At 35.3% G+C, this 27,314-nt stretch overlaps 1 protein-coding gene across 9 annotated transcripts in view; it reads right to left on the bottom strand.

Annotated features, from left to right (window-relative positions):
* The window catches only part of LNPK (lunapark, ER junction formation factor), a 99,457-nt gene that overhangs the window by 46,815 nt on the left and 25,328 nt on the right, over positions 1 to 27,314 (bottom strand). For 7 of the 9 annotated variants that reach the window (XR_009490729.1, XM_059875173.1, NM_001075989.1 and 4 more), the window contains 4 exons: positions 24,867 to 24,925; positions 20,732 to 20,772; positions 9,619 to 9,702; positions 9,488 to 9,539 (listed from right to left, as the gene is read on the bottom strand). Coding sequence is in view for 8 of the 9 variants with exons in the window: in XM_059875173.1 (XP_059731156.1) it covers positions 9,488 to 9,539; positions 9,619 to 9,702; positions 20,732 to 20,772; positions 24,867 to 24,925 (236 nt within the window). In the remaining variant the exon portion in view is untranslated. Of the gene's footprint in view, positions 1 to 9,487; positions 9,540 to 9,618; positions 9,703 to 20,731; positions 20,773 to 21,786; positions 21,806 to 24,866; positions 24,926 to 25,756; positions 25,829 to 27,314 lie in introns of those variants that run through there. The other 2 variants (XM_024975641.2, XM_059875185.1) reach the window with 2 other exon arrangements.

Here is a 27,314-nt window from a genome sequence, read left to right as displayed (position 1 = left end):
CAAAGCTATGGTTTTTCCAGTGGTCATGTATGGATGTGAGAGTTGGACAATAAAGAAAGTTGAGTGCCAGAGAACTGATACTTTTGAACTATGGTGTTGGATAAGACTCTTGAGAGTCCGTTGGACTGCAAGGAGATCCAACCAGTCTATCCTAATGGAAATCAGTCCTGAATATTCACTGGAAGGACTGATGCTGAAGCTGAAACTCCAATACTTTGGCCACCTGATGCAAAGAGCTGACTCATTTGAAAAGACCCTGAGCTGGGAAGGAGATCGAAAGCAGGAGAAGGGGATGACAGAGGATGAGACAGTTGGATGGCATCACCGACGCAATGGATATGAGTTTGAGCAAGCTCTGGGAGTTTGTGATGGACAGCGAAGCCTGGCGTGCTGCAGTCCATGGAATTGCAAAGAGTCAGACACGACTGAGTGACTGAACTGACAAGAAAAGTTAAAGCCACTTCTCAGGAGGAAAAGAAAAAAAAAAACTAGAAATAAGAAAATTATGAAGGAAAAGTCTCACTTGTAATGGCAAATATATAGTGGAGGAAGTGGATCAGTCACTTATAAAGCTAGTAGAAAGGATGAAAGGCAAAAGTAGTAAAATCATCTTATCTACAATAAGTAGTTAAGGGATACACAAAATTAAAAATGTGAAATAAGACATCAAAAACATAAAATATGACGTGGGGGGTAAAAATGAAGGGCTTTGAGAAAGCATTTGAACTTAAACAAGATCATCACTTAAAACAGACAGCAATATATAATACATATACAGAAACAAATAAAAGTACAAAATACACACACAGAACAAAAAAAGAATCCAAACATAATGCTAAAGACAACCATAAAATCTCAAGAGAAGAAGAAACAGAGAAGAACTACAAAAACACCAGAAACAAATAACAAAATGGCAATATTTATATATAAATGGACAAAAATACTGTAATCAAAAGACAATGGATGGCTGAAGGGATTACAATATCAAGACCCATACATAAACTGTCTACAAGACACTTCAAATTTAAAGATACTTATAGATGTAAAGCAGAGGAATAGGAAAACATATTCCATACAAATGGAAATAAAAAGAAAGCTGGGTCAACAAGACTTACATGAGAAAAAACCAGACGTTAAAGCAAAAATTGTAACAAGAAACAAAGGGCATTACACAAGGATAAACGGATGAATCTAACAAGTCATATCACTTGTAAATATCTATGTGACCAACATAAAAGCATCTAAAAATATAAAGCAAATATTAACAGACATAAAAGGAGAGACAATAACACAATAATAATAGGGAACTTTAATGCCCCATTTACATCAATAGATAGAATAGCCAGACAAAAATCAATTTAAAACATTGGTCTTACATGACACATTATACCAGAAAGACTTTATATATAAATACACTAAGCATTCCATCCAAAAGCAGCAGAATACATTCTTTTCAATTGCACATTGAACATTCTCCAAGATCACATGCTTGGCCACAAAACAAGTCCCAATAAATTAAGAAGACTGAAATTATAAGCATCTTTTCTGACCACAAGAGTATAAGACTAGAAAACAATTACAAGAAAAAAATAGAAAAATACAAACACACGGAGGCTAAGCAATATGCTACTAAACAACAAACTGGTCAACAAAGAAATCAAAGGGGAAATTAAAAAATACCTTGAGATAAACATACCTTGATATGTTTGATAAACATATCAAATCTATGGGGCACAGCAAAAGCAGTTCTAACAGCTAAGTTTACAATGATACAAGCCTACTTAAGAAATAAGAAAAACCTCAAGCAAACCATTTAACATTACACCTAAAGAAACTGGGGGAAAAAAAGAATAAACAAAACCCCAAAGTTAGCAGAAGGAAGAAACTAAAAAAGATCAGAGCAGAAATAAATGAAACAGAAACTAAAAAATAATAAAGATCGGTGAAACTAAAAACTGATTCTTTGAAAAGATAAACAAAATTGATAAAACTTTAGCCAGACTCATCAAGAAAAAAAGACAGGACCCAAATAAATAAAAGCAGATAATAAAAGAAGTTACAATCAACACAACCAAAACACCACAGAAAGAATCATAAAAGATTACTATGAATAATTATAAGCCAATAAAATGCACAAAGGCTTCCCTGGTGGCTCAGTTGGTAAAGATTCCATCTGCAATGCAAGAGACCACCTGGAATGTAGAAGACCCGGGTTCGTTCCCTAGGTTGGGAATATGCCCTAGAGAAGGAAATGGCAACCCACTCCAGTATTCTTGCTTGGAAAATCCCATGAACAGAGGAGCATGGCAAACTACAGTTCATGGGGTTGCGAGAGTCAGACACAACTTAGCAACTAACCCACTACCACCACCACAAAATGCACAAAGCAGGAGAAATGGATGAACTCCCAGAAACATACACTCTCCCAAGACTGAATCATAAAGAAACAGCAAATACGAACAGACTATAGTTATCAATAATGAAATTGAATTGGTAATCAAACAAAACCCCAACAAAAGTCCAGGACCAAATGGCTTCACAGAGAACTCTATCAAACATTTAAAGAAGAGTAAATACCTACCCTTCTCAAACTATCCCAAAAAAAGAAGGATCACTCCCAAATTCATTCCAACAGTGTTCCCTTTACGCTTATACCAAAATCAGATAAAAACACTATAAAAATATTATAAGCCAATACTCCTGGATAAACAAAGATGCAAAAATCTTCAATAAAATACTAGCAAACCAAATTGAAGAATACATTAAAAGGATCATACACCACAATCAAGTGGGGTTTATCCCAAGGATGCAAGGATGGTTCAATATCCAAACATCAATTAATGTTATACACCATGTTAACAAGACAAAAGATAAAAAGATAAAAATCATGATTATCTCAATATATGTAGAAAAAGCATTTGACAAAATCCAACATCCATTTATGATAAAAACTCTCAACAAAATGGGTATGGTGGAAATATACCTCAATATAATAAAGTCCATATATGACCCTCTGCTTATTTAACTTACATGCAGAGTACATCATGAGAAATTCTGGGCTGGATGAAGAATAAGCTGGAATCAAAACTGCTGGAAGAAATATCAAAAACCTCAGATATGCAGATAACACCACTCTTATGCCAGAAAGCGAAGAAGAACTAAAGACCCTCTTGATGAACGTGAAAGAGGAGAGTGAAAAAGTTAGCTTAAAACTCAACATTCAGAAAACTAACATCATGGTCTGGTCCCATCACTTCATGGCAAATAGATGGGGAAATAGCGGAAACAGTGATGACTTAATTTTGGGGGGCTTCAAAATCACTGCAGATAGTGACTGCAACCATGAAATTAAAAGACTCTTGCTCCTTGGAAGAAAAGTTATGCCAAACTACACAGCATATTAAAAAGCAGAAACATTACTTTGCCAAAAAAGGTCCACCTAGTCAAAGCTCTGATTTTTCCAGTAGTCATGTATGGATGTGAGAGTAGGACTGTACAGAAAGCTGAGTGCTGAAGAATTGATGCTTTTGAACTGCGATGTTGGAGAAGACTCTTAGGAGTCCATCGGGCTGCAAGGAGATCCAACCAGTCAATCCTAAAGGAAATCAGTCCTGGTATTCACTGGAAGGACTGATGTTGAAGCTGAAATGCCAATACTTTGGCCATCTGATGCGAAGAACTGACTCAATGGAAAAGACCCTGATGTTGGGAAAGATTGAAGGCGGGAGGAGAAGGGGATGACAGGGGATGAGATGGTTGGATGGCATCACTGACTCAATGGACATGAGTTTGAGTAAACTCCAGGAACTGGTGATGGACAGGGAGGCCTGGCATGCTGCAGTCCATGGGGTTGCAAAGAGTCAGACACTACTGAGTGACTAAACTGAACTGATGACAAACCCACAGCTAAGACTCAGCAGAGAAAGCTGAAACCTTTTCCTCTAAGATTGGGAAAGAGACAAAAATACCCACTGTCACCACATTTACTCAACATGTATTGGAAGTCCCAGCCACAGCCATCAGACAAGAAAAAGAATCCAAATTGGAAGAGAAGAAATAAAACTGTCACTATTTGCAGAGAACATGATATTAAATATACAAAACCCTAAAGACATCACAAAAAAACTTTCAAACCAACTTATGAATTCAATAAAGTTTAAGAATATGAATTTAATATATGGAAGTCTGTTTCATTTCTATACACTAATAATGTAGTATCAGAAAGGAAAAAAATTAAGAAAACAATCACATTTATAACTGCATCAAAAAGAATAAAATAACTAGGAATAAATTTAAGTAAGAAGATGAAAGACCTGTACTCTAAAAACTGTAAAATACTAATGAAAAAAATTGATAATGAAACAAATAAAAGGAAAGATATACCATGCTCATGGGTTGGAAGAATTAACACTCAAAATGTCCATACTACAAAAAGCCATCTACAAATTCAATGCAATCTCTATCAAAATATCAATGGCATTTTACACAAAACTAGAAAAAATAATCCTAAAATTGATATGGAACCACAAAAGACTCCAAATAGGCAAAGAAGAACAAAGAGAGTTAGCATACTCCCAGAGTTCAAATTATACTACAGAGGTATAATAATCAAAGAGCTTCCCAGACGGCACTAGTGGTAAAGAATCCACCTGCCAATGCAGGAGACATAAGAGACATGGGTTTGATCCCTGGGTCTGGAAGATCCCCTGGAGGAGGGCATGGCAACCCACACCAGTATTCCTACCTGCAGAATCCCATGGACAGAGGAGCCTGATGGGCTACAGTCCATGAGGTAGCAAACATTCAGACACAACTGAAGCAACTTAGCACGCATGCCAATGCAGGAGACACGGGTTCAGTCTCTGGGTTGGGAAGATCTCTTGGAGGAGGAAATGGCAACCCACTCTAGTATTCTTGCCTGGAAAATCCTATGGACAGAGGAGACTGACAGGCTGAAGTCCACGGAGTCACAAAGAGCCAGACACAACGAAGTGACTGAGCATGCATGCACACATACTAATCAAAATAGTGCAGTGCTCACAAAAGCAGTCACATAGATCAACGGAATGGAACAAAGCTCAGGAATAAGCCATGATTAGAGTCAATTAATCTACGACAGAGGAGGCAAAAATATCAAGTGGTTAAAGTCTCTTCAATAAATAGTGTTGGGAAAATTGGACAGTTAAACGCAAAAGAATCAAACTAAACCACTTTCTTATACCATATACAAAAATAAACTCAAAATCAATTAAAGACTAAAAATATAAAACCCCTGTAAGAAAACATAGGCAATAAATCCTGACAACAATATATCTTTTTGTATCTATCTCCTCAGCCAAGGGAAACAAAAGCAAGAATAAACAAACAGGACTTATAAAACTAAAAACTTTTGCATAGCAAAGAAAAACAACAACAAAAGAAAAAGGCAACCTTTTTATTGGGAAAAGATATTTGCAAGTGATATATCCAACAAAGGGCTAATATACAAAATATACAAATAATATACACGACTCAATATCAAAAAACCAAGCAATCTGACTAAAAAATGGGCAGAGGAACAGAAAGAAACATGTTTTCAAAGATGACACACAGATGACCAACAGAAACATGAAAAGTTGCTTAATGTCACTATCAGGGAAATGCAAATCAAAATCACGATGAGGTATCACCTCACACGTGTCAAAATGGCTATTACCAAAAAGACAACAAATAAAAAGCATTGCCAAAGAGAAAAAGGAACCCTCTCATGTTGGTGGGATAAATTGGTGCAGCCACTATAGAAAACAATATGAAGGTTGCTCAAATAATAAAAAGAACAACCAGACGATCCTGCAATTCCACTCCTGGGTTTCTATTTGAAGAAAACAAAAACACTAATTTGAAAAGATATATGCACACCTATGTTCATAGCAATATTATGTCAAATAGCAAGATATGGAAGCAGACTAAGTGTCCACCCATAGATAGATAAAGAAAATATGGTATACATTTATGTATACAATGGACTACTACTCAGCCATAAAACAGAATGAAATCTTGCCATATGCAACAACATGAATGGACCTATGGGTTATTCTGGTAAGTGAAGTAAGTCAGGCAAAGAAAGGTAAAAACCAGATGATTTCACTTATATGTCATACCTATAAACCAAAACAAACAAAACAGAAACAGACTCAGATACAGAGAACAAACTGGTAGTTGCCAGAGAAATGGGGAGTTGGCAAATGGTCAAAATAGGTGAAGGAGATTAAAGGTACAAACATCCATCCAGTCACATAATAAATAAGTTTTGAGGATATAATATAATGTACAGCATGAAGAATATAGTCAATAATATGATAATAACTTTGTATGGTGACAGATGATTGCTGTAGTTTTCAAGGAGAGCATTTTTAATGCATATAAATGTTGAATCACTATGTTGTACACCTGAAACCAATACTGTATGTCAACCATACTTCAGTAATTTTTTAAAAAATAAACACAAGAGATAAAAAGGGGGTAGGAGGCTGGCAGTCAGGTTAGTATTATGTCAGTAAATACTATATTCCTTTTAGTGCTAAACCTAAACAAATCAAAAAATACTATTCACAAATTTCATAATAAATCTTAGTATAATACACATTGTGTTAAGTCATTTCAGTCATGTTCAACTCTTTTCGACCCTATGGACTATAGCCCACCAGGCTTCTCTATCCATGGGCTTCTCCAGGCAAGAATACTGCAGTGAGTTGCCACGCCCTCCTCCAGGGGATCCTCCCGACCCAAGGATTGAACCCACATCTCTTACATCTCCTGCACTGGCATGCAGGTTCTTTACCACTAGCGCCTCCTGGGAAGCCCATAATATGTATCATTTACACCTAATAATAAAAAATGAGAGAAAGCTATCTATTATACATGAATCTAAGTTCTGGTTTAGTAAATATTAAAGAAAGGTAGTAAAATAAGGACACCCCAATTAGATTCAGTTTGGAGAGCAGATCTGTTCAAGGGCCACATAATGTACATACAAACACCCTTTAGTAGTTTTTCCCCTTTCCTATTATATAAGCTCAGAAATAGGTGAAAGAAACAAAAGCGAAAAAAAGGAGGAGGGAAGAGAAAAGAGTAACAGGGAGGGAGGGAGGGAGGAAAAAAGGAAGGGAGGGAGGGACTAACAATGGTTTAAAGCAAAGAAATAAAGACAAGTTTAAACTCACAGAAACACAGAACTTAAACATAAATAAAATGTATGACTAAGTCACCTATCAAAATAACAGTAACAAGATCAAAGTAACATGAAAACTGTAATTCTCAATAAGGGGAATAAAGTTGAGATATAGTTTATAATTTTTTTTAAATAGGGGGAAAAATTCCAAATAGTAATTAATATCTACAGATATTAATAAAGTTACGAATAAAGTTACAAATACTAGAATAGTGTACCCCAGAAAAAATACTTTAAAAAATAGATAAGCTTCTTAAGGTCAAAAGCCATACTATATTCATCTCTTTATTCCCCCTGGTGTCTACACATAAGAGTTATTTAATACCTTTTTTTAAGTGAACAATTCATTTGTATTATAGCTAAATGTTAATTTTCCCTAAAAGAATATCCAAAAGTAGTGCTTCAGGAATCCAAATCAGAGAGACCAGAGACGGTTTTTCTACAGTTACAATATGACATCAGAAGAAAAAAAGTTTGAGTTTCAAAAGTTTCTAAGGAAAGATAAGTTCAGATTCTTAAATGAATTAATGCTGCCTAATTATTAATAAATGCTTAAGAAAGTCATACATATGCTCTTTTATAACGAGAGAAAATAGATTTAAAGTAACAGCATCAGCTTTCTGCAAAATATCACATTTTAAAAATACATTCATGAAGGTTATTTCAAAAGTATTTTTGTAAAGTTAGTTAATAGTTATATAAGTAAAAAGTATAGAAACCTGGCCTGCAGGCCACAATATTTTTCATAATTTCTAGTAAGAAGTATAAATTGTAAAAATATTTAAACTGATTATGAAAGTAGGTGTTACACTGTAAAATAATTTTCTTTTCTTCAGCCATGCCATGCAGCTTGCTGGATCTTAGTTCCCCAGCCAGGGACTGAACCCATATCCCCTGCAGTGGAAGTACAGAGTCCTAACCACTGGACCACCAGGGAATTCCCTAAGATTAATTTATTTTAATCATCTTTAAACTTTAACATAACTTTTGATAAACTTCTATATTCATCAAAAGAGCAGGCTAATATTTCTATTAACCAGAATTCTACTTATGAAAGATGGCAGAGATGAGATCCTTTCCACATTCCTCCACCAATTAGAACACCTAAAACTATTAAGGCTTATTAATATCCCTGGTCACTGTGGAAATTAATAAAAGTACTGACTTCTCAAAGTTCTAAATACCACCCTAACTTTATAAACCAGGCTCCAATTCTGATGATTTATAAGAGTAAAAATTAAATACAGTATATTCTGTATTGCAACAAAAGCCTTACAAACTACAGACATACCTCATTTTACGGTGTTTCACTTTATTGTGCTTTATGTATACTGAGTTCGTTTTTTCTTTTCTTTTTTTTACAAAATAAACTATACAAATTGAAGGTTTATGGCAACTCTGCATTATCAGATGATGATTAGCATTTTTTAGCAACAAAGTATTTTTTAATTAAGGGATATACATTTTTTTCTTGACATATTGCTATTGCACACTTAACAGACTACATTATGGTGTAAACATAACCTTAATATATACCAGGAAACCAAAAAATTCATGTGACTCACTTTATTACGATATTTACTTTTGGGCGTGGTCTGGAACCAAACCTGCAATATCTCTGAGGTATATCTATGTATTATTATATTCTAGAGACAAGAACAAAAAGGGAAGCCAGTGCAAACTCAAAAATATCTTTTCACACACTAGTCATGGGAATTCTTTATATAATCACTTAATAATATTTTTTAAATTATGTAATATTTAATGATATAATAGTAATGGTTTCACTAGTAATCTGGCAATATAACCTCAAAAAGAAAGAGTTAATGCTATTATATAGCAGTAATTCAATATTCTTCTCATTTCTAAATTATTTTCCTCTTCCTAACTAAAAGTGTTATTTTAGAAGAAACTCAAATTTGACAAAAATCTTCATTTAATTTCCTCAAAAATAAATCAGAAAAATGTAGGAATTTTCATAATAGCAGATATTCCAGGAGGCTCTTATTTAAAGGGGGAGGAATTACAAAATATTGGTAAAATCACTTAAATTTCAAAAGACTGTAACCAATTATATATTTAATCTCAATAGATAACATCTTTAATGAAAATGAAATAAACTTACTGCCATCTACTTTAAGTCATATCTCAAATAACCAAATACAAATTAATATAAAAGCATTTTACATTTTTCAGACCTCTATCACACTTTTGAACTCACTTGGGTAAACAGGGATCTTTCCAACAGCAGCAGCAGTTTCTACAAAGTTTATTTACCTTGTCCAGGTCTTGGAGTTACAGTTGCTCCAGCAGACGGTGGCTCAAACTCCTATCAAATACAGTAATGTTATTACAGTGTCCTACTATAATGGGCAATTTATAATAAAATGGTGATATCACAGCCTTACCTTTGCTTTCTTTGAATCTGGATCAAACCTTTCAAGAATTAATTTAGCTGTTTTATAAGTTTCTTTTTCCATGACTTCTTCAAGCTGCAAACAAAAATTTCCACAAATTGTCACATTTTAAAACATTCATACACTACATATTTTTATAAGTCCTATTCAAAAAGTATTCAAGTACAAGGCTTAAAATAAATAGCACATAATACATCCAGATAGCACGAAAGACTTCCTACATTCAAATAATAAAATTCAGAATTTAAAATAGCTTCTAACCTCTAATATGCTACTTGTATTCAACAGCTTTACTACAAGGAAATACCAAATATTGCTAATTGTTTACGTATAATGAGGAGAATAATTACATGCACCAACTTCAATAATGGAATGTGCAAAAATCTATCAGCCATCATTATTGGAAGTTATTAGACATGACAAGCAAATGACAGGCAATTCCTCAGATTTATTTCCTCATAGCACTTAATGCTATTAATTTAAAGAAGGTCGTTAGCCAAGAGCTTTACAAAATAAAATCTCTGTGCCAATTAGCTGCTGTCAGCATCGATTTTAGATTATTTATTAGCAGAAGCAATTAGCTTGCTGCAAATTCAGTGAAAACTCAGTAACTGGGAGAACAGCCATGCTCTCTCATGGAATTTCCTCAAATGACTTTAAAAGGTGAAGCTCTCCCTTTTTTACTTAGATTCAAACAACTTTAGAGGTAAAAAACAGAACACAGTAAGAATTTAAGTAAAAAAATTTTACTGAGTTCTATGCTCACACTAGTGACTATATTTAAAGCACTTCATTATTATAGCATTTTATTTACAATGCACTCAAGTCACTTTATGGCTTAATATGTGGGTTTAATTTCAAAAGTAATCACTAGTAAAGCATCATTTTAGCAGTTAAAGCCCAATATCAGAAAAAGTTTTACTTTAATACAAGACAGTCATAATTATGACAGATAGCTAATATACAGAATGAAAATTCTTTTGCAAAACTTGAAGAGGAATTTTCCTTTTCAGTGACCACTGACAGCCACTTAGATTCATTAAATGTCATGTTTATTACAAAGGACATTTATTTTAAAACGCAAAGCAGAGCACATTTACCAAGTTAAACTATAACTAAAATATGCTGCCACAATAGTAGTTAATAGATTTCTCATTAAAAACTCAATATAATATTTAAGAAGTAAAAGTGCTTAGATGAATGATTTATTAATCTTGGTTTAGTGAAACTACAACATTTTTCTAATTATTTCAAAATTATCATAAAGTCTTAAAACAAGCACATCTAAATTTCTGATGTAAAGAAAATGTTTGTAACATTACTTCTTTGCTAATGCTAAGTCGCTTCAGTTGTGTCTGACTCTGTGCGACCCCATAGACGGCAGCCCACCAGGCTCCCCTGTCCCTGGGATTCTTCAGGCAAGAACAATGGAGTGGGTTGCCATTTCCTTCTCCAATGCATGAAAGTGAAAAGTGAAAATGAAGTCGCTCAGTCGTGTCCGTAGCAACCCGATGGACTGCAGCCTACCAGGCTCCTCCGTCCATAGGATTCTCCAGGCAGAAGTACTGGAGTAGGGTGCCATTGCCTTCTCCGAACATTACTTCTTTAGGGCTGGGGAAAAACTGGGAATGGGGACAGAAGGCAAGACATGATCTATCCCCAAATGAACATAATCTACATGAAATAGCAAAGAACTGAATCCCTGACCTTTACAAATTGATTTTTGATAGTCCAGACCACTGTTATAACAGAATTATATGTAATAATGAAAGTGGTTTATATGTACACAATACAATAGCTACAATACTATATGTGATAAATGATCACTTAAAATATTGCTTGTACAACTAAGGAATTCAACTGTAGCTTTTATTCTACTTTGTACTCAGTCACCCAGTCATGTCCAATTCTTTGGGACCCCTTGTACTGCAGCCTGCCAGGCTCCTCTATCCATGGGATTCTCCAGCAAGAGTACTGCAGTGGGTTGCCATTTCCTCCTCCAGGGGATCTTCTTCCTCACCAGGGACAGAACCTGCATGGGTTCTTCACCACTAGGACCACCTGCTGCTACTGCTGCTGCTACGTCGCTTCAGTCATGTCTGACTCTGTGCAACCCCATAGACAGAAGCCCACCAGGCTCCCCCTGGGATTCTCCAGGCAAGAACACTGGAGTGGGTTGCCATTTCCTTCCCCAATGCATGAAAGCAAAAAGTGAAAGTGAAGTCGCTCAGTCGTGTCCGCCTCTTAGCGACCCCATGGACTGTAGCCTACCAGGCTCCTCCGTCCATGGGATTTTCCAGGCAAGAGTACTGGAATGGGGTGCCATTGCCTTGTCCACCTAGGAAGCCTCTTTATCCTACTCCAAATAACATAAATTTTAAAAGCTACATGGGTCTAGTGGCTGATTTGCACAGCACAATTCTAGAGTAAGACTACAGCTAGGTTTAAAAAGAAGATTAGTTACAACTGTGATCTTTAAAACAATACACAAAACTAAAAACTAAAATGCCACTTTAACAAACTATTGTCGCTCCTAGTACATCATTCAGCAAATATTCATGCTTATGCCTATGTACATTAAAGTATCTTAAAATCATTCTAAAAAGCAAAAAATACAAATCCATTCTCTTTTGCATTTCAGTTCAGTTGCTCAGTCGTGTCTGATTCTTTGGGACCCCATGAACGGCAGCACACCAGGCCTCCCTGTCCATCACCAACTCCCAGAGTTTACCCAAACCCGTGTCCATCGAGTCAGTGATGCCATCCAACCATCTCATCCTCTTTTGTCCCCTTCTCCTCCTGCCCTTGATCTTTCCCAGCATCAGGATCTTTTCAAATGAGTCAGCTCTTCACATCAAAAATCTTTTTTCTTGTAATAGCTTAATTAACACATTTATTCCTACTATATTTTAAGCAAATAATCTGTTTCATATAGAGACATCTGATCAGTGGGAAGAATACAAACTTGAAAGCACAGCATGAGAAAAGATCTAGGTTCAAAGTACATTTCCATTCTTAATTAGCTATAGAAAGACTTTAAGCAAATCTGTTAGCCCTAGTTTCTCCTTTTGTAAAGCTGAAGATATAATACTATCTTCTCATAACACTGTTGTGCAATTTAAATAATATAGGAGAGTCTACAATAGCACCTAACACAAAACACACAATCTTCAGAGATTACGTCAATTTTTCAGAGTGGATCTGAAACAAGGTTTCAAACACGTTTTCAAGTCCCAACATATTAATACCAGGACTCAGGAATGAGTAATTGAATTCTCAGAATACCCAAAATTATAAATTACTCTGTATTCTTCAAAATATTTTACATACTTTAAATAATAATGAATGATGTAACAAAGAATGGATTGCTTTCCTGTGATATGATTATATTGAAAGTTTCAGAGTTTTTTATTTAATATAGAGAGGGAGTCCCTGGTTCAGTTCAGTTGCTCAGTCGTGTTCGACTCTGTGCGACCCCATGGACTGCAGCACGCCAGGCCTCTCTGTCCATCACCAACTCCAGGAGTTTACTCAAACTCATGTCCATTGAGTCGGTGATGCCATGCAACCATCTCATCCTCTGTTGTCCCCTTCTCCTCCTGCCTTCAATCTTTCCCAGCATCGGGGTCTTTTCAAATGAGTCAGCTCTTCACATCAGGTAACCAAAGTATTGGAGTTTCAGCATCAGTCTTCAAATGAATATTCAGGACTGATTTCCTTTAGGATGGACTGGTTGGATCTCCTTGTTGTCCAATGGACTCTCAAGAGTCTTCTCCAACACCGCAGTTCAAAAGCATCAATTCTTTGATGCTCAGCTTTATCATCCAACTCTCACATTCATACATGACCACTGGGAAAACCATAGCTTTGACCTTTGTTGGCAAAGTAATGTTTCTGCTTTTTAATATGCTGTCTAGGTTGGTCATAGTTTTTCTTCCAAGGAGCAAGCATCTTTTAATTTCGTGGCTGCAGTCACCATCTGCAGTGATTTTGGAGCCCAAAAGAATAGTCTGTAATTGTTTCCCCATCCCTGACGCTCTGTGGTAAAGAATCCACCTACCAATGCAGGAGATACAGGTTTGATTCCTGGTCCAGGAAGCTTCCACATGCCACGGGGTAGCTAAGCCCGTGCACCATAAGAACTGAACCTGTGTTATAGAGCCGGGAGCTGCAACTACTGAGCCCATGTACCACAAATACTAAAGCCTGAGCCTGTGCTCCTCAACGAGAGAAGCCACAGCAATGAGAAGCCTGTGTACTGCAAGTAGAGAGTAGCCTCCATTTGCTACAACTAGAAAAAAGCCTGTGCAGCAACAAAGACCCAGCACAGCCAAAAATTTAAATAAACAATATAAAAAAGAGAAAAATAAACACAAGATTGCTTATTTATTATCAATCAACATTATTTTGCCAAGCTTATATATTTTGAGAACATATAAATTTATTTCTACCTGATACAGAATTTCATCAGAGAACACTAAAAGAAGGGAACACTAACACAAAATAAATGTCAATTTTTTTTTATTTTGAGAGATAATTCTATAATATTTAAATTATAATTCTTGAAATAAAATTTTAAAACACACAAAGCATTAATTGCCCTATCCAATATTCTTGATGCTTGTTTCTTAATGAATATTCCACACGTAGAAAAATGTCTTTTGGGGTTTCCCTGGTGGCTCAGTGGTAAAGAATCCACCTACCAATGCAAGAGACACAGATTCAATCCCTGAGTCGGGAAGATCCCACATGCCTCAGAGCAACTAAGACCATGTACTACAACTACTGAGGCTGTGTTCTAGAGCCCAGGAACCACATCTACTGAGCCCACATGCCTTACAGCCCATGCTCCATAACAAGAGAAGCCACTGCAATGAGAAGCCTGCATACTGCAACTAGAGAGCAGCCCCTGCTTGCCATAACTAGAGAAAAGCCCGCACAGCAACAAAGACCCAACGCAGCCAAAAATATATTAAAAAATAAAATTTTTTAAAAGAGAAAAATGCATTTTGGACTTCCCTGGTGCTCCATTTGTTAAGAATCCTCCTGCCAATGCAGGGGACACCAGTTTGACCCCTGGTCTGGGACGATCCCACATGCTACAGAGCAACTAAGCCGAAGCACCACGACCAATGAAGCCCACAAACTGCAGCTACTGAAGACTGCATGCCCAAGAGCCCACGCTACACAACAAGAGAAGCTACTGCAACCAGAAGCCCACACACTACAATGAAGAGCAGCACCTGCTCACTGCAACTAGAGAAAGCGCACACACAGCAAGGAAGACTCGGTGCAGCAGAAAATAAACACACAACATTTTCTTTAAAAACGTCTTTTGTTTTGCATTGACTTTGGTCAAATTATTAAAGAGTGTGCCCAAAAGCATCTTCAATTCACAGCTTTAGGGTACATGTTTCACATTTAAACACATATTTTTAAAATGATAAAATAATGTCTTGCTGTTGTTGTTCAGTCTTTCAGGCATGTCCAACTCTTTGCAACTCCATGGACTGAAGCATGCCAGGATTCTGTCCATCATCTCCCAGAGTTTGCTCAAACTAATGGCCACTGAATCAGTGACACCATCCAACTATCTCATCCTCTGTCATCCTCTTCTCCTCCTGCCTTCAATCTTTCCCAGCATCAGGGTCCTTTCCAATGAGTCGGCTCTTCTCATCAGATAGCCAAAGTATTGGAACTTCAGCTTCAACATCAGTCCTGCCAATGAATATTCCGGGTTGATTTCCTTTAGGATTAACTGATTTGATCTCCTTGCTGTCCAAGGAGCTCTAAAGAGTCTTCTCCAGCACCACAGTTCAAAAGTGTCAATTCTTCCACATTCATCCTTCTTTATGGTACAACTCTCACATCCATACATGACTACTAGAAAAATCATACCTTTGACTATATGCATCTTTGTCAGCAAACTGATGTCTCTGCTTTTTAATACATTTCTAGGTATGTCATAGCTTATATTTCAAGGAGCAAGCATCTTTTAATTTCATGGCTGCAGTCACCAACCACAGTGATTTTGGAGCCCAAAAAAATAAAGTCTCTCACTGTTTCCATTGTTTCCCGATCTATTTGCCATGAAGTGATGAGACCAGTTGCCATGATCTTCATTTTTTGAATGTCGAGTTTTAAGCCAGTTTTTTCACTCTCCTCTGTCACCTTCATCAAGAGGCTCTTCAGTTCCTCTTTGCTTTCTGCCATTAGGGTGGGTGTCATCTGCCTATCTGAGGTTATTTATATTTCTTCTGGCAATCGTGATTCCAGGTTGAGCTTCATCCAGCCTCACTTCACATGATGTACTCTGCATATGAGCTAAAAAAGCAGGGTGACAATATACAGCCTTGACATACTTCTTTTCCAATTTTGAACCAGAAAATATTGTCTGCTTATCCTGATTTTAGTTTTGCTGTTGAAATCAATATTTTTTTAATAATTCAGATTTTAAATTATTTTTTGATTTCACATAGGCATATTTCACAATAACACTAACTTCTCTCTCTGTATTTCTTTTGTTAAAGTATTTACAAAGATATGTAGCCTATAGTGAATATTCAAACACTGGAAAATGCCAGCAAATATTACTGGGTAATATAAAAATGTAACATTTGAAACTTCTAGTGAGGTTAATAGCCCCACACAGAATCATATGCTAAAATTGTCAATTTAAGGACTTCTTTTGCTTCCAAAATTTATTTCATGGAATGTCACTTTGTACAGGATTCTGTGCAGAGTATACTACAGTATACTGTGAGTGACATTCCATGAAATAAACTTTGGAAGCAAAAGAAGTCCTTAAAAAATAATAAATAAACTTACTAACATTTATTTGTAAGAATAACTCACTATTATAAGAGACAAGGCCCATAACATACTTGTAACATGGCCACAAAAGCAAGACTAAGTAGACTGTGCCACTTCTATGTGCTCTGTCCTGTCACCTGAAACGTCCACATTAACCTACAGCTCAGCATGTTAGCCGCTTTTGCTCCTGCTTTCAATTGGCAGTGGATTCTTTTGAACCAGTAACATTTGTAGTGATTGTTAAGTTTTAATTCTCAGAAATTATAATACTTCTTCCCATGTTCCCAATTTCTCAAACGATTCTCCTCAGGACTTGGAAAAATATAAATTGCCTGAGAAATGCCAGGAAGGACTTACCATACAGAAATACCTGTTCTACTCAGAAAAAAGCACAGAATTTTCATGAAGCCAAAGAGGTCATTTTGACTCATGTTTTGCTGGATTTTGACTTTGAACTGTTTTAATGGAATGCTCATGGATACAGACGGATTATCTGTTGAACAGTGATTTTTTTTTTAAACTAAAAGTTAAAAAAAAAAAAGACCACAAAATATGTGAGTGGCAAAATGTTCACATCTAGACTTGGGAGAGTTTTTAGGTAACTAAAGATTAATTCCTAGCTTTATTTTAGTAAGTAAATACTTAGATTAAGTCCTTAGATTTAAAACATTGTTTTAAAAGATTGTTCTTACTCATTTTCCTTTCTAAGTAATTTTTAATCAATTGATAATTCATGTTTACTATTACAAATTACACTTTCACATATTACAAATTACATTACAGATCTATCTAGATTAAAGAGATGCATCCCTGAGAAAACCACCTTCAATAAAATGTCAAGTAGTAAATACAATTTATATTAATTTTTTTAATGAAAGAGTTAAGAGTTGAGTAGTTTTAAACTAATAGGTATTTGTCATGTCAGTATATTTAAAGCTATAAATGTAGGGTAAAACATATGGTTACATTTTGTTTTTGCTGAAAAGCAATGTCCCTTCTTTCTCCTCTCATTACCAGTACAATCATTAGCTAACACTGTGCTCCTTACAAATTCACCCTTTAACAGCCATTGTTCTAAACAAAATATAAAGTACTTCTGAAACAAAGCAGCTCTGGTGAGGGCTTGAGCATTAAAGACAAGGGACTAGTTCCCAATAGCAACAGTACTGTAACCTTTAACAATCAATTTAACGTAAACTATGTTCCCTTAGAGTGCAGCCAACTTATTTTTCTCTAATCATACTGCAAGAGAAATGCCATTCTGAACTATTCTGTAATACTGATGCCTCATAAACCATTTATACATACAAAACAACTGAACTTTGAACTGAATTTCCCAACTGGCAGACCTAGATGCACATTTTCTATTTTGCGATTCCATCAAGGGTTATTTAAGAAGTAAATAGCTTAGTTTGCTCTCTCGTAGAATTTTCTAAGTCTGTTCTGTTCCTCTACTGATAATTTTTCCCCAATCATGTGTTCTCTAAGATTCTGTTTTCTGGTCATGTAATTCCACTGACATTGAATCAGCTTCTCATCACTTAGAACTTTTCTTTTTTCCTTTTTTCTTTTGTCTTCCTCTTTGCCTTTTCTATGTTAATCAGTATTTCTCCATTTTGGTACAAGTAGGGCTTGGCTTTCATCAACACTATCAGATATTCTTCATCACATCAGCAAACCAATCATATCACAACTTCTATATTATTGAGAATCGTTGGCATTTCCTCATTTTGAACTTCTGGCTGTTCCATAACATGCAAAATGCCAGAAATATAATAAGATACAATGGGAATATGTTTACAACTCAATTTAGGACCATCAAAAATGTCAATGCAATTTTGATAAATACCTCACAGAACACTGAGAGACATCAAACAAAAAAAGATTAAGGAATCCTTTCAAAATTAAAGCTTCTTTATTTTTCAGGTACGTAAATCCCTTGACTAGTGTTGTCTTTTCTTATCAATTCACAGAACAATTTTTAACATTAACCTTAACCTTCATAACTTTTATTAGTTTCATCCATAATTGTTACTTATTACATTGTTGTTGTTGTTCAGTCGCTAAGTAGTGTCTGACTCTTTGCCACTCCATGGACTATAGGACACCAGGCTCCTCTGTCATCCACTATCTACCTGAGTTTGCTCAAATTCATGTCCAGTGAGCCGGTGATGTCATCCAACCATGTTCTCCTCTGACACCCTCTCTCTTCTCCTTTTGCCTTCAATCTTTCCCTCAATCAGGGTCTTTTCCAATAAGTCAGTTCTTCGTATCAGGCGGCCAAAGTATTGGAGCTTCGGCTTCAGCCTCAGTCCTTTCAATGAATATTTAGGGTTGATATCCTTTAGAATTGACTGGTTTACTCTCCTTGCAGTTTAAGGGACTCTCAAGAGTCTTCTTCAGCAACAGTTTGAAAGCATCAATTCTTCAGTGTTTAGCCTTCTTTCTGGTCCAACTCTCACATCAGTACGTGACTACTGGAAAAACCATAGCTTTGACTACACTGACCTTTGTCAACAAAGTGATGTCTCTGCTCCTTAACAGGCTATCTAGGTTTGTCACCGCTTTTCTTCCAAGGAGCAAGTATTTTTTAATTTCATGGCTGAAGTCACCATCCGCAGTGATTTTGGAGCTCAAGAATATAAAATGTGTTACTGCTTCCTCTTTCTCCCCTTTTATTTGCCATGAAGTGATGCGGCCAGATGCCATGATCTTAACTTTTTTTAATGTTGAGTTTCAAGCCACCTTTTTTACTCTCCTCTTTCATCCTCATCAAGACGGTCTTTAGTTCTTCTTAAACTTCTGCCATTAGAGTGGTATCACCTGCATATCTGATGCTGCTGATATTTCTCCTAGCAATCTTGATTCCAGCTTCTGATTTATCCAGCCCAGCATTTCACATCGTGTACTCTGCATATAAGTTAAATAAGGAGGGTGACAATATACAGCCTTGTCATACTCCTTTCCCAATTCTGAACCAGTCAGTTCTAACTGTCACTTCTTGACCTGCATACAGGTTTCTCAGGAGGCAGGTAAAGTGATCTGGTACTCCTATCTCTTTAAGAATTTTCCACAGTTTGTTGTGATCCACACAGTCAAAGGCTTCAGCAGAGTCAATGAAGCAGAAATAGATGTTTTTCTAGAATTCCTTTGCTTTCTCTATGATCCAACGGATGCTGCCAATTTGATCACTGGTTCTTCTGCCTTTTCTAAATCCAGCTTGTACAACTGCAAGTTCTCAGTTCACATACTGCTGAAGTCTAGCCTGAGGGATTTTGAGCATTATCTTGCTAGCATGTGAAATAAGAGCAACTGTATGGTAGTTTGAACATTCTTTGGCACTGTCCTTGTTGGGATTGGAATGAAAATGAACCTTTTCCAGTCCTGTGGCCTCTGCTGAGTTTTCCAAATTTGCTGGCATATTGAATGCAGCACTTTAATAGCATTGGGTTTTAGGATTTTAAATAGCTCAGCTGGGACGTTAGACTAAATTACATTAAACTGATTTTGCATATGATTAAATATCATTAAATAAGTTTCCATATAACATGATACTCCTGTCAACTATCATTTTTATATTTCAAAAATAATTATGCGAAAAAAGTATATATAAATTCAAGTCAAACACCAAGTTCAATTCACTTAGTAAAACTAATAAATATCAACCTCTAAATATCTGAAGTCCTTCCTCTCTCTTGGTCCTTGTCTTTCCAACCCATCTGAAGGATGCATTTAACTGGCCCCACAATAGATGCCCATGTAATTAGAACTGCTGATAGAATGGACAATGACACAGAATGACAATGGAAGAAATCAAATAAGAAATATTCTCTTCCCCACCCCACCTTTTCTTTAGGGTTATTTTTCTTTTTTCATTGTTAAATTTCTTTTATAGCCAATCCTCTTGATTCCCCTCTCTCTCAGCCTTATTATGTCAAAAAAAATCTGAGAACTGACATGATGTTTGGTCCTTTTTTGGCCCTAATAATAAATCTAGATATTCACCTTTTTACCCCTCTGCCTCATTTAGTGCTCCAAAATGATTCATTTACTAACTTCTCAGCTTCCAACTGACATGAACTCTGAGAATCTCGTAAGTCCACCTAACTACTTTTTCCTGTCAATCATTATTTACTAGCAAAAATATTCATAATTTAGCTTCACCATTAAATTGCTATTTAAAAGCATACGTGTTCCTTGGAGAGTCATTACTTACAGCATATAAACATTAATTATTCAGTCCTTAATTCATTAGCTTTATACAAATTAACTTAAATAAAAGTTAACTTACTATTTTTTTCTTCTGGGATTTTAAATCATCCAATGCTTCATCTAGAAAACAAGATTTAAACCAAAACTAAATCAGATACTAAGATGCTCAAGATACAAGAAAAAAATCACGTCAAATGATATACATTAAGCAACTGCAAGAAAACATTCTCATTTTAGGATTTTTCACTGATGTGTACAAACAGAAGTTATCTCATCTTTACCCACATATATTTTATATGTTTGCCTATATTATATACTACAAGCTCAGCTGGGAAAAAATGGACTTTACATAGAATAAAACACTTTTCCCAAATGTAAAAAAATATATATTTTTAAATATTTTCAGAAACATTACTTTCTATAATTTCTCCTTCCTTTCAACATCCCACTCACTGATTCTCTTTTTATACATTGGTTATAAAAATGTTCTTTTTATTTATAAAGAAAGAACATTTTATTAAGCTATTTGATCTCAAGAAAATGAGCACTAAAAAGAAAACCTTTGCAAACCTACAGTATTATACCTGAGGAGGGACTTGAAAAGGAAGATGATACTAATTACTTCTCAAAAATTAAACTTTTCCAAGATTTGCATGCTTAGTTAGGTTGCATTGGTAGAACATAAACAATTATTTCAAAGGATATAATTTATGTAATTTATGAACATCAGTATCTGCTTTACAAATTTATTTTAGGTTTCTAGTTTTTCTCTAGAAATATTGAACTAGCATAAATAGGAATACTATCCCAGGGAGAAAGAAGAGACTTAAAACTTGATTTAAACATTTTACCACCATATGTAAAATAGATAGCCAATGGGAATTTGTTGTATGGCTCAGGAAACTCAAACAGGGGTTCTGTATCAATCTAGAGGGGTGGGATGGGGAGGGAGATGGGAGGGAGGTTCAAAAGGGAGGGGATATACGTATAGCTATGGCTGCTTTAGGTTGAGGTTTGACAGAAAACAACAAAATTCTGTAAAGCAATTATCCTTCAATCAAAAAATAAATTTTTAAAAATTTTACCAAATAGAATTTAAATAATTGTTCTTAATTTTTCATTAAATTTACTTACAAAATTATCTCTTCATTGAAGTTTTGGAGTAGCAAACATCTAAATATCAATTCAAATATTATTATTTACATACAAATTCAAAGAAATATAAACTTCTGAAAAGATGATTTTACTATATTTTTTCCAAAATGTATTAGGTAGTCTTTAATGTTATAGCTGACTTATTACTGAAAGGAGAAAAAAACTACTGACATCTTTAAAGAGAACAATCATCTTTACTTAGATAAAGTGAAGTCGAAAGTGAAGTTGCTCAGTCGTGTCCAACTCTTTGCAACCCCATGGACTGTAGCCTACCAGGCTCCTCTGTCCATGGGATTTTCCAGGCAATAGTACTGGAATGGATTGCCATTTCTTCTCCAGGGGATCTTCCCGACCCAGGGATTGAACCTGGGTCTCCTGCATTCCAGACAGACGCTTTACGGTCTGAGCCACCAGGGAAGCCCTTACTTAGATAAGACCAAGCCAAATATTTAGCCTCTAATGCAGAGATCAGCAAACTTTTTCTATAAAGGGCCAGACAGCAAATGGCTTTATGGACCAAAAGGCAAAATTAAGTAGGTAATTTTAAAGCAAAAGAGTAAATGAATTCCCACAAAACTTTTAATGACAAAATTCAAATATAATAATAATTGTGGTCAATTGTTCATAACATAGGTCTACCAATGAAAAGAAAAATTTTAGGAGGTAGGTGGGGGGATAACATTTCACTTAATTGAGATTCAAAATTAGTATCCCCTACCAACAAAAATGATTGCAAAAGTCAATCTGTTAGTTTATCTGTAATGAGATTTCAAACATTTTATTTTTGAAAATTTTTTCACACAGATAGGTGCTGCTAAATATTTAAATCAATCGATAACCACATGATTTTAATTGAGCATATTCACTGTGTGAAGGGCATTTATAAAATTCTTTAGATTCTTCTCTTGATATTTGTCTTTATTATGTCACTGCAAATTAATCACTTTCAGTTAAATGGATTTTGAAATATGGAAATTTCCTTTGTACTTGCATGAGGTGTGAAAAACACTGCTGGAACTGCAGTTTGAGCTCATATAATATAGCTGCTACAAATCTGTGTGGGAATGGAGATCTTCTTAACTTTTCATAGCACTTTTTAAAAAATTACTTTTTGTCATTAAATTGTTATTTGCTTTCTAAATCACTTTTATAGCACTATAGGTTTCACATATGAGGACTGTTTCACCTTGTAATCTTAGGCTGAGTTCATTAAGAACCATTATCAAGTCTGCAAGACCTAATTTCCAAAGCCCAGTTCATTCACAGTGATTAAAGGCAGTTTGCCTCAGAAACATTTCGATCCTGGTCGAGCTCAAAATATCATAATAAAACTTTACTACTATTACTAATCCATCCAACTGCTTCTATTTCTTTTATTTATTTGACTGTGTCAGGTCTTAGTTGTGGCATGCAGGATCTTCACTGCATCATGCAGGACCCTTTTTTGCAGCACACAGACTCCCTAGTTGTGGCTTGCAGGCTTCGTAGTTGCAGTGCGTGGGCTTAATTGCTCCGTGGCAAATGGGATCTTGGTTTCCCAACTGGGGATTGAACCTGCACCCCTTGCATTACAAGGCAGATTCTTAACCACTGGGCTACCAGGGAAGTCCCCCCACTTCTATTTCTGATAAAAGATCATATAACTGATGATGATTAAGTCTGTGAGAGCACATGAAGTTCCCCACTGACTATATGAGTTCAATAACCCATGACAGGTTCAAATATGCTCTGCAAGTATTGATACCTGCTGTTGAGTAACAAAGTAAATAACCACGGAATTTAAACACCTCACAGTTTCATGAGCTTTGTAAATTAACCCACTAAGCCTTTTTCTGCTTCACACATATTTTTACCACAACAGTTGTAAATGAATCTCAGCAGAGTCCATTTCAGGTTGTATTAAATTAGTGCTTTTTCAACTTCTTTAAAAAAATTCTCTCCCAGCATGTTCTACACAGACTGTTTACAGAGGCTAATTCTTGCTGTATCAGTAACATCTGTCAACTCATCAAGAACCAATGACAGGGAATTTCCTAGCAGTCCAGTGGTTAGGACTCAGCACTTTCACTGCAATGGTCCAGGTTCAATCTCTGATCAGGGAACTGATCCCACAAGCCAAATAGTGTGGCCAAAAAAGAAAAAAAAGAGCCAACTGACAATCACTTGAAATCATCTGTCTTGTTTTTAAATGTTGCTATGTTTAGGAACATATTGGAATTATGGACATAATGTTATATAACATATTCATCCATATGAATATATGAACATAATGGAACTATGTTGCTTCCAGTGTTCTTAACTCTTCAACCAATTGTTCTTGCTAAAAAGGCTACTAGCCAAGTAAGGATTTTCCCTAAATACGTGTTTTTCATCTGCTGCAATTACATAATTTAATTAACTCACAACTGGTAAATAGCTACCTTTACTTCAGAAATAAGCCACTGAGAAACTTACTTTGAAGTTCCATTTTCACTTTTTATTTTTATGAAGGAATTCTTCTATGATGAGATATCCCATTTTAAATGTTCTAATTTTTCTAACATTGCTTTTCTGTGTGTTGGGAATATCATGATGAATAGTTAACATGGTAGTCAATATATATGTGTATTCTTTTAGTATAATTATACCGTCAATGCATAAAAAGTACAATGCTTTGTGTTTTGGTAATAATACATTCCACACTACTGTGAGACTGAAAGGAATAGACGCAACTAATAGAATAAATCAAAAGATGTTTAACTATATTTTACTCCCTAATAACATAAATTTTCTATAAAGATAACCAGTATAATTTCTCTTCACACAAAATAAGAAATGACTTATTTTGTGTATTGAGTAAAAAAAATTCTAAATGGACAAGAGAGAAATAATACAACTGAAAAATAGAACCAGTTTTATCATTCATAAACTTTCTTATGCTTTAAAGTGAACAACTTCTCAATATTTACCACTGTCATTTCAGTATACCATTTCATAACCTGTCATTCAATTACAAACCAATGCACCATATAAGATGGGTTTTTTAAATGTATTTATAAAAACTTCAAAATTAAACTTACTATTTCTTTCTGTTCTCTTGGAAAAGAAGAAAATAAGCACTGTTCTTATGCTCCAGATGCTATAGAAGAAGCAAAAATCGGAAACAAAAACCATAATTAGGAGACATGGATTAGAAGCCACATTAAATGAAAACAAATACACATTTCTAATTACAGTCAGAGACAACGTTTCCCTTTGTATTTTGAAAATAAAAAAGCACTCCTTTCAGAAGCCACCAGAAATCTACCTGTGCTTTCAAAGGAGGAATTCTCAATCTAAAATTCATGGACCTCCTGATGGTCCCTCCAAATTGTGAAATTGCCTTTGTGCACCTAAGTGCATTTCTCTGGAGGGACCGTTGCCCTTATCATTCTCAAACGGATCTATGAATCCTCCAAAAGATTACGAACAAATTATAAAATTCCTTCTTACTAGGTAAACATGAACTCTAAAACTTTATCTATTTCTATACATTAGGAAAAACACATTTTACAAATCCAGAGCATTATACAAATGTAAGTTGATACTCCTTCCCTGTTATTGAATATTATAGGGAACTTTACCAAATAAGCTATCTTGAGAAAAAACAAAATATTACAATCAAATAAATAATTGACAAGTAAATTCAGCTAAACATCTCCTTTCATAAATTTTGTGAGTAATTCTTTAGGCTTTACATTAGTAAGACATCAAATGATATTAAGAGAATTAAAAGAAAATCGAAGAATGATCCTCATCACAGACTTGCCCAGGTCATCTCTTAAATTCAATGTAAATAAACCAAATTCCTTTCTCCATAGAACATATCAGAATAAGTATACAAACATTATCATTTTATAAAAGAAATACATTGTATCTATATGTAAATTCAAATAATAAGTATGAAAACTAGTTCTTCACTCTGAAATACATCATTGCTATTCCTGGAATCAGCCTTCAAGGTCACCACCAGTGAACTCTGTCTCCTGGTATTCACAACTCTGAACTTTGTGTAGCCCTCTCTCACCAGTGTTGGTCTGTGTGACCAATAGCATACGACAGAAGTGATAGTATGTCACTTCAAGATTAGGTTATAAAAATACACAGTTTCCATCTCAGGCCTCTTCAGCTTGCTATCTTTCTCTCTTGGATTACTCACTCTGAGAGAAGCCAGCTGCTATGACATGAAGACCTTCAGGGAACTCTACAGAAAAGCCCATTTCATGAGAACAGAGGTCTCTGGCAAACAGCCAGGAAGGAGCTGAGTCCTGCCAACAACTACATGTGTGAGCTCAGAAGTAAATTCTCTAGCCTTAGTTAAGCCTTGAGATGATGATTGTAGCCCCAGCCAATAGCTTAACTGCAATTTTTATATGAAAAAAGACCCTGGGCCAGAACCATCCAGCTAATAAGCTGCTCCCACATTCTGCCCCTCAAGAACTGAAAGAGAAAATAAACATTTGTTAAGCTACAAAGTTCTGGGGCAATTTGTTACATAGCAACAGATAACTAGTACATGTTTTTTGTATTATGACAATTTATTTTTATGATATGAAAACACCAAAATAACCAGCAGCAGATTCCTACATAGTACTTGGACAACTACCCTAGTACTAAAAAAAAAAAGACACTGGCCTTCTTTATCCAGGGAAGGGAGATGAAAAAAAAGGTTAAACATACAACTCACAACCCTCAAAGATTCTACAAGAGTAGAAAAGTCCCATAATATTTCCCCACTGCAAATCCACTCAAACAGCAGCAAACTGAGAGATGATTTGGGGGTGGGGAAAAAAAAAAGTACAGAGGAAGAAAACAGGACACAGGAGAAGGAACTGCAGAGATAAAGACTAAAACTCTGTAGGAAATCTATTAATTTTCTTAAATGGTAGATATCTGTAAAAGTATATGTAATTTTCAAAGTGTAAAAGTTGTAAGAATGAAAATACAGTCCCTTACTTCATAATAAAACTTACTAATACCCCTTTGTGGACAACAAATTCTTCTTTTGGTTTTTATCAGAACAACTGGTGGAGAAAAGGAGCTGTCAAACAATACACATTTCTAACTGTCAAGTCTTCAAGACTTAAAAAGACAGACTATAATACAGTTAGCTATTTTTTAAAGAGAAGTTAAATGAAATTCTTTTAAATAGCTAATTCTTTAAAATAAAATTTAGGAAAAGAACTAAAGTACTTCTGGAATATGTGTTCTAGTTATCCCAATAAAGATGTTGCACTCCCAATAATTAAACATAACTTATGACAATACAATAACTTGTTTGTCAAGATATTAAGGATATTTCTACTGACTCCTATACTTTGAGAATAGTGGCATAGTCTCCATTTGCCCCTTCTCGGAAATCATCCAAACAGAAGGGAAACAAAAACACAAATTCATTTTCTGATAAAATTAAGATAAGCTAAAACTCATCTCTCAAAATATGTGAATGGGCTCCCCAAAACAATAGAGATCATGCTGGGGCTCAAAAG

The sequence above is a fragment of the Bos taurus genome, chromosome 2 (assembly GCF_002263795.3).
Source record: "Bos taurus isolate L1 Dominette 01449 registration number 42190680 breed Hereford chromosome 2, ARS-UCD2.0, whole genome shotgun sequence".
Classification (NCBI taxonomy): domain Eukaryota; kingdom Metazoa; phylum Chordata; class Mammalia; order Artiodactyla; family Bovidae; genus Bos; species Bos taurus.
Note: the sequence above shows the minus strand (reverse complement) of the source record. Positions and strands in the feature narration are given on the sequence as shown.